Source organism: Protopterus annectens, chromosome 5.part0, assembly GCF_019279795.1.
Source record: "Protopterus annectens isolate FY-2018-M chromosome 5.part0, PAN1.0, whole genome shotgun sequence".
Classification (NCBI taxonomy): Eukaryota; Metazoa; Chordata; order Ceratodontiformes; family Protopteridae; genus Protopterus; species Protopterus annectens.
In genome coordinates, this window is record NC_056735.1 from 35,729,716 (window position 1) to 35,739,005 (window position 9,290).

The 9,290-nt window shown below is 38.9% G+C and overlaps 1 protein-coding gene across 2 annotated transcripts in view; it reads right to left on the reverse strand.

Annotated features, from left to right (window-relative positions):
* The window catches only part of CHD1L (chromodomain helicase DNA binding protein 1 like), a 1,563,352-nt gene that overhangs the window by 513,533 nt on the left and 1,040,529 nt on the right, over window positions 1–9,290 (reverse strand). For both annotated transcript variants that reach the window (XM_044072085.1, XM_044072086.1), the window contains exon 18: window positions 1,290–1,492. In XM_044072085.1, the coding sequence (XP_043928020.1) occupies window positions 1,290–1,492 (203 nt within the window). The remainder of the gene's footprint in view (window positions 1–1,289; window positions 1,493–9,290) is intronic.

The following is a 9,290-nucleotide window of genomic DNA, read 5'->3' on the forward strand; positions in this document are numbered from 1 at the left end:
TCCAGAATCAAAGGGGCAGCAGCCAACCAGCATAGTGTGTCAGGGGTAGTGTATCACAGAAAAATGCCAAAGAAGCTGAAAAGTAAGGTGTACAAAACAGTGGTGCAACCAGTACTACAGTATGGTACAGAAACATAGGCAGTAAAGGCAGAGCAGATGAGGAAGCGAGAGGTGATGGAAGTGATGTGTCTAAGATGGGTGTAGGATGTACACAATGAGACAGATGAAGAAATGACATAAGAGCAGAAGCCACAGTAGCTCCAATTGCAGAAAAGATCAAAGATAACAGATTACAGTGGTTCAGGCACATGTACAGAAAAGCAGAAGACAGTCTGTTGAAGAAGATTTGGGACAATCAAGAACAGGGTAAGAGGAAATGAGGGCATCCAGGCAAGGAGGTGGATGGATTGCATGAGAGATCATCTGTGACAGTCAGGCATGAGTACCAAAGAAGGCAGGAGTGTGGCATTCAATCGAGAGAGATGGCGACAGTTAACACGACACTCCGACCCCATGAAGAAAATGGGGAAAAGGGGGTTGATGATGATGATGATGATGGAGCTACTATTTTTCACCTCTGAGAGAGCCTTTTTGACTTGTTCAAGGGTGATGTTTGGATAGAGACTGTCATGGAGTCAAACACGTGTAAACTAAATGGACATGGGGAGTGAAGTTTGAACTAAATTTGTCTGCTAAAATGCCAGCCATGTTTCCATGGGCTGAGTAAGAACAGCACCTGATGTTGTTTCTAATGTTCCTAATACAGCTGAAAAACATGATTGCCTTTGATAAAACTGGCAATTTTGATTTCATACATAGCCTCGGAAGATTTTAATTTGTTTCTAAATTCTAACTTTTTTTACTTTAATTTATGGTGTGGGGTTTTCAGTCTATTACTACTGACGAGGAGTTTTTCCTGTTTTTATAAAGCTTGTTTCATCTAGGAGTCCACCAGACAGGTATAATTCTAAACTTGGTGCTGTATTTGTTAGAGATAAATAAAGTCTCAGTGCAGGTATTGAGGTGAGACTAGAATCAGTTGAATGCAGGAGTTTGTGTTGGCTCTTAAAGGGAAGAGGGTTAATGAAACTCTTCAGGACATCACATAGTTGAAGTAAATCTGCCTTAGAGAAGTCTTTGAAGACAGCTTGTTTAAAGTGTAGTGTGAAGTTGGTATTATAAGGTTCTACAAAATCTTTAAAAGACATCAGTATTTTAACTAAAACAGTCTTTGTTTTTGATCCCACTGTACGAAACACACATGCAAATAACTGGTAGCCATACTTTACCTACACAGTGGACAATGATTGCATCTCCTTTTGCAGCTTTAGGATGTGTAACATCACCCATAACATAGTTAATGGAGGTGGACTCCGCTCCTGTGGAATCCACATCAAGCTCAAGGGCACCATATTCCAATTCCTCCTCACTTTCGCTATCCTCTGAAGAAATGGCAAATGACCTATAGCCACAAGACTCCCACCAGGATAGTCTAAACAACATGAAACAAAAAGGAATTTAAGTTCTTTTAAATATTTCTCCTTTCATTAACGTTTTTTTTTTCATCAGAACCATGCTTTACATTTCCTCTGTCCTTTTCCTTAACATTCTGCAACTCTGTTATGGCTTCACAAGCCTTTAAGGAGAATAAATATAGTATCTCACTTTACTAGGAGAATCACTACTGAAATACCATCATTAAGCTGTTATAAGACCTCATCATTTAATTATAAGATTAATGGCATTAGCCAATCCACAGTATGTCATAAAAAAGCAACAAAATATATTCTAGGCCTGAAAAGCTGAAGCAGCTCAATTATGTGTGTGTTTTTCTTTTTGCCCATGTTCTCAGCCCCATCTTTGTGTAAGCAATGATAAAGCATCTTGAAATGTGTGCAAGTGAGGTGGTCTTAGCTTGTGCTACACTCGGCCTCAGCAAGCCAGGCTACAGTCTGTTTAAAGAGGAGGCATTCTGCTCGTAGGCTGCCACTTAGCCATTGCATGACACTGTCTCTCCTATTAAAAAGTCAGTTTTTTATTAACTTCAGCACTCTTATTTTCTTTATTAGCTCACCTAGACAAAGTAATTCAATGCTAATTATGTTTAGCACATCACTAAAGCAAAGCAAATTCATTAAATGCACTGATTATGGCATATAATAAATGGAATGAGAATCTGTTTACATTAAATCTGTCTGTTCATTATATAGTACTAAGATCAATTATAATGGAATACTTCTAAAATTGTTACCATTAATCAGATCAAAGCAAAACGCATCTGTTTTATTGCTTCCAGAATAAAAAATATACTTCTACAAACTGTTGACAAAGATACCGCGGACTTAGTAGTAGTGCATTATTTGAGGGAAATTAATTCAGTAGCTGTTGCCACGCTTAAGCAACAATAACATAAGAAAAGCAGTAAAATCTCATTATTACTTGATTCATCACTCAGGTAACAGGAAAGGAAGTAAACATTATGTTCTTGCTCGACTAAGCAAAGCTGTGAAAGGTTAGGGAAATGTTCATGTTTTAGTCATACTACATAGAAAGACAGAAGTGGTTAGGCAAAATCAACACAAAAGTTGTCATTCCATTTAAGAATAAAAGAAGGTTGGAATCCAAGCTGTAGTCTGAAGTGATACCTGTCAATGTTAAATAAGGTAACATAATAAACAAAATTAAAACAGCCATCCCAAAGCTGTAAAATGTTTCCCATATAACTGTAATCCATTAAAATAAATTACATAATCATATTGTATAAGTAACACTATTATGAAAGAAATATTAAAGATGCAATAAAGACTATTTTCAACAAAACAGCTGAACACAGAATGTAAGCAAGCTAAAAAAATGAAAGTCAGGCTAGCTAATCAATCAAATATGTAGTCATTCTCTCTCACAGTTAAGAAAACACACAGAGGCACAGAAGCCAGCTAAATAAATTATAAACTAAGACTTATTTTACCAAACATGATATACAAATAGTAAATAAAGTATCAGAAAAAGAGAGATAATTCTCAGAACAAAAGCTTTAGCTGTATCTGTTACATCATTAGTATAGCAATAACCCATGCCTGGGTGTGGGTAATGCTAAATTTACCCACAGTTGGCGTGGTTTGGTCCCGACGGCCCGAGAGACCAAACAAAGCCAACCGTGGGTAAATTTAGCATTACCCACACCCAGGCGTGGGTTATTGCTATTATACCATGACATTATTTAAGAAAAGAAACTATTACTTTTCTTAAATAATGGCATAGTATAATGCCTGTTTACTGCCCTTCCGCAGATGTCTGACATCGCGGCAGTTCTGATGTACTGCGCGCCTGCGCAGTACATCAGAGTTGTGAGCAAAACACGAGGAGAAAGCAAGATCTCCGTTTTTTTTTAAGCTATGTTAAATGAGTTTAACATAGCGAGACAGTTTTAAAATAAGCAACGGACATCTCCGTTGCTTATTTTAACTGTCTCGCTATGTTAAACTCATTTAACATAGCGAACTGAAAAAGCAACGGAGATCTTGCTTTCTCCGTTGCTTTTAAAACACTATCGCTATGTTAAATGGGTTTAACATAGCGAGACAGCTTTAAAATAAGCAACGGAGATCTCCATTGCTTATTTTAAAGCTGTCTCTCTATGTTAAAACCATTTAACATAGCGAAGTAGTTTAAAATCGAAGTTATACTAATGGAAAAAAGTCCGGGCGACCGGACCTTTTTCCATTAGTATAACTCGATTTACAACGGGCACACTGGCCAATCAGCGTGCACGTTTTGGGGGGATCATGGTATAATGAGAAATAACCCATATAGATAAGGTTATTGAAGCAGTGCTCATTCGAACATCTAATGTGGTAAGGTTACTTACACAATTGTACTTTTCCTTACAAAAAGGTGGGGCTACAACAGACCTGGGTAATTACAGACCAATAAACCATGCCCCTCATTTGTAAGGCTATGTAAAGGATCAGGAATATAGATGACCTACAGACTCTTGACCCAATCCATTTCAGATTCGACAAGGGCAAGTCCTGCCTACTTAACCTGGTTGATGTCTTTGAGAAAGTCACTGATGCAATGGACAAGAGCAAATCAGACAACAATGTATACCTGGACCTCACAAAGGCATTCAACACCATCTCATACTCTAAGACATCACAGATAGTATCTATCAGCTAATTTTAATCCCCAAGTAATTTACTGGATAGCAAACTAGCTCAAAGATAGAACAAAACAAATTAACGGTGGGTGACTGCAATTCCTGGAAAACACCTGTCATTTCTGGAGTGCCCTAGTTTTCAGTCATTGGGATAATTCTCTTTCTTATTTACTTCTCAGAGGTCAAATCTAATATTAAGGAACTGCCGCTGACCAATTCTGCAGATAACTGCAAACTTGGTGCCATCAAAAATTGCCTAGAGAACACCATGAACCTATAAACAGTCTGTTGTAAACAAACAGTTGGTGTCAAAACCAAGGAGTGAAACTAAATGTCAAGAATGCATAATTGTGTCCTACAAGCATGACTCCCCTGTACCTATCAGACTGACAACACCCCCCTGAAAACTGATCTTGTAATTAGAGATCTGGGAACCTATGGTGACAATGAACTGTCTGATCACCACATATTCACTACTGTAAGGAAGTCCTTTTTCATCACACAGTTTATATCTAAGGGTATGGTGTTTAGATCCAGGGACGTAACTCTCCCACCTTACTCAGCACTTATTAGAGTGATTATGGAATATAATGCCCCTTTCCGTAAGGACCTGTCCAAACACTTTTCACAGCTAGAACAACAATGCTTCTCACTAAAGAAATCAAGGGCCTAAATCATAACTATGTAAACTGTCTCAAAGCCTTGCCTCTCTTCTTGGTATCATACAGGCTACTGAGACAGGACCTCTACCTTGTGTATAGACCCTCAATAGACCCTGTTCTGTCAGACTTATTACACATTCAGAAGTCTAAGGGACTGTTAAAGGGAACTCGATCTCTTTTGCAAGATGAACAGAACATATTGGGATGGACAGGTATGTTTCACACAGAGAACCACTTATGTGGTACCAGCTTCCCCTCCACATATATCAGAGGACTTTTCTTACTCTATTCAAATTTAACTTGGAAAAATGGGTGGTATCTGCAAATGCACTCCTTGCTTAGCACCAATGTCTGTTATGGATAAAGGAAACTAAAAAAATACACACTATAAACTTGTGCAGTCTATCTTTGGAAATTCATATTACAAAATATATGGGCTGATAACTGCCATGGGAATACAGGGCTAGGATTCTTAAGAGCCTCACACAGCAACAGCCTAGTAAGTACCCATGAATCTATGAACAGACTCCTTATACCAGGAAATCATGCCAATGTAAGGCTTCTTACCAGCCTCCCTAGCACTGTCAGTAAACTACCTTGGTTTGCCAGTTGTTTTAGCAGAAGCCAGAACAATTGCCAAATGCCAAGACTTAACAGCTTTGACAGTTGTAAAAAAAAAGTCAACAAATGCTGCGGTTCATTAACTATTTTGGCATTTGTCAAATTAGCTGGCAAACTGAAACATTTCAAACTTGAAAACAAAGAAGCTATTAGACATTAGCTTCCACCGGATCTGACTTTGCTAGTGAATCCAACGTAAGTGACTTTTGTATGATATTGCTTAAAATTATATATATTAATTTGGCATTGCACTGCTTCTAGCTGATTTTAGTGACCTTCGTTTGAATACACATTACTGTTTTTTTTTTCTTTCTGGTGGGAGAAGGGAAAGACAGACCAGTTCTAGGCTTGAGCTTGGTAGTGAGATAATAATTCTAGTATGTTGCTATTGGTTGGTGTTCTACTGAGATTTTTCTTGCTGTTTTCTGTTATAAATAAGGCGTTTTAAGCACAGTTGAGTGTGATGGTGGATTTACTGCTGCTGTGCTGCCATAACATACATTGTATACAAAAAGGTGTCTTGACCTTCATCTGTACTCATGCTATCCCATCTCCAGTACATTGTTTACATAGTGTTACCACTGAAATTTAATAGCATCTGCAGCGACTTGGAGGTGCATGACGAGTTGCAGTGTACACTCAGATAACCCATGAATTTACATTGCTCCATAAACCAGCAACCATGGCTAAATATAATTTACTACGTGAACTTTTTAACTAAATTTCCTGAGTCAATGGACAGAAACAGGTGGTCAAGCCTGCTTATTTTCCTTTGTTGCCAGTTTCTTATTTATTTATTCATTAACATTTGATTACTGGGATAGTCTGACTGGGTTGGAGCACATTTTCAGGGAAGGCCTAGGGCGAAAAGTTCCAAAGTATTACAAAACATTTTAAGGCAATATTTTTACAGTCTTTAAAAATATACCACATTAGACATAATATGAAAGCATTGGTTACGAATAGATAAAAGTAATATGATGATATGACAGAGAAACTAAGAAGATCTTAGCACTTCTTTAACTGCCTTGTGCTGAGAGGAAACAAATACCTACTCAACACAAATAACTCTGCCTTTGAAAGGTACAGATATTTATCTAATCTGGAGGTTTCCAAAAACCATAGACTGTGAGCAGCACACACTTCCACCACAATCTAAAAAATCACATTAAATTGTCTTACACTGAGGCTGTAAAACTTATTCACAACAGCCTCTTAGACCTAGGAAGGCTGAGCCTCATTGTAAATTCAACACCTCATCTCCTTCATGGCACACCTATAGCAGTGTCACCAAGAATCAAACCACTTCAATTCTATTACTCCAAATCATGGTACTAATAAATATGTTTTAGTGATAGGTGACTACATAACCAGTCACACAGATTCCCTGCTCACTAGGTTTGACACAGACGGGGTAACTTTGACTAGTCTTTCAAGTGCCAGGGTCTCCAACATCACAAGGGCTCTAAATATCCTTCCATCTGACAAATATAACTATAACATGGTGGTGGTTCATGTAGGAGTAAATGACTTGGGATGGAAAACCCTGAAGGACATACAGAGAGTCGCATTAGAATTCTCCATGCATGTCACAAATGCAGGCGAGATAATGGCGGAGTCCTTCCTTCTCCAAGAATGATGCCTTGGTATACAGAAAAGGCAACTGGCTTCAACAATTGGTTAAAAAGTTGGTGTCATTCTGTTGAGATCCAGTATATAAACAGGACATGTTGGAGTGACAGGTATGCATCTCAAAGATTACACCCCTCCTCTGGAACAAGCTTCCCATCCATGTAAAGCAAAACTCATCCCTAACCCTATTCAATACAGCTTGGAGCAATGGATGACAAAATTACAAATTTACCCCTGATTTGGCACCTATGTCCTTAAGCTTTGTTTTACATGGATGGGGAGTTTGTTCCAGAGCAGCTGTATCCCTCTAAGAGATGTACCTGTTACTCCAAACTGTTCTGTTAATGTTGCAGAAGAGGTTTTGGTCCCTAGATCAAGTATTTTTGATACCAACTGAATTGTGGATGAGAAGCAAGTCCCTCTGCAATTGCTCAGTTAATGCCTTTTATGTAAGACACAGGCCATCTCTTAGTAGACTCTAACAGACCGAATATAGCAATAGAGCTTTGCGGAATTTCATGTAGGACATATTATTTTTGCCTCATATCCTTTTTGTGAGGTACCTTTGTCAGCGTTTCAGTTGTTGCATGTGCTTGGATAGATACATGCCAAAAAGGGTATTATAAACAACTATTGGCCTAATGAAGGCTGAATTAGAGGGACAATAGCATTCCTGGCTCTCTAAGTAGTCCCTTGTTTTGAACTGTGCAATATAGAAAGGTTTGCTTACCACAGTGGACACATGGTGGTTGAAAGTTTAGGTCACTGTCCATATAAGTTCACAAACAACTGGGTCAACTCTGAGTTGGTGTGTTGTCAATGTGGTAGTTCCCAGGGAGAGTCGACTTTCCAAAGAAGATGATAATGCATTTTTTGCATTTAGCTTTCATCCATGAGTCTGGCGCCTATAGGCCGCGGTAGTGCAGCGGTTAGCGTTGTTGCCTCACAGCAAGAGGTTCTCTGGTTTGATTCTCGGCTAGAGTGCCTTCTGTGTGGAGTCTGCATTTCCTCCCTGTGGTCGAGTGACATATAAAGACATGCAGGTAGGTGCGTGCATGAATGGGTGTACCTTTTTTGAAGGTTGGGTGTCGGGCTGGCAACTTGGCACCGTAAAAATCCACTGCCATTCATTAGTGGACCGGAGTTCTGCTGTGGCGACCCCTAACCAGGAAAAGCCGAAAGACAAGAAAGATCATGAGTCTGACACCAGTTATTTGTTTGGGACACGTCTGTAGGATGGCGGAGTCTTTTGAGAACTCAATTACTGTTCTTAGCTTGTAGTAATCTGCAAACTTAGTTAGCCAGAGCTCTTTGGTACTGGCTTTTTCTCCTGAGAAGTAGAAGGCTAACAGAAGAGGTTCCAGCACCATACCCTTGGGGACTCTGCTGCTGACTGGACCTTCTGTGATGGCAGCTTCCCTCATTTGCTCTCCTGCATCCTATGAATGCTACATCATCTTCTCTACTGTTAATAAAGTATCATGCAATATGTCAAGTGCCCACCAGGATTCTTCCCATATCACAGCTCCAGCCATAGAAGTACAGTTTGGATATAGCACTTATCTTCACCATCTGTTAAAACATTATGTTCGGCCTCACAAATGCAAAGAAAAGCACTACAACTCCAGACAACAAATAAAAGTGTTACAATGACAAATACTGCTTTTTGCAATCATCTTAAAATATACTGTGCCTTTCTGTTGGTATGTGTAAGCAATAATGCCCAAAACGGTGGTAGTTACAGGGAAAAAATGGAGTAACCAGGAGTGCTGACAGACCCAGTGCCTCTAATGGACAACCTCCCATATCCTGGAAGGTCAGTTAATCCCCTACAACATCCACACTGGAGGTTGTTATTGCATTTATCAAACAGACTATCTTGATAGTCTGTTTTTTGCAGAAATTATTATTCTGTTTATAGCAAGCAAATTCCGTTTGTGCTCACAAGCTCTTGATGATATACCCCCCAGACACCTATCACTTTAAAACTGACACAGCTTTCAAAATGCTGCTCCCAGCACTAAATAAGTGTGAGTAACATTTTCAGCTATTTCCCCTTAAAATTATTAAAATATTCTTTTCAGATTAGCAATACTGCACTGTTGTTAAATGGATTCACTTAGGCATTTGTAGACATAATATGACCTGAAAATAAAACACGTTGATATGATTTTTATATATATGGGAGCGTTACAAAATCCGGAAAGCAAAATCCT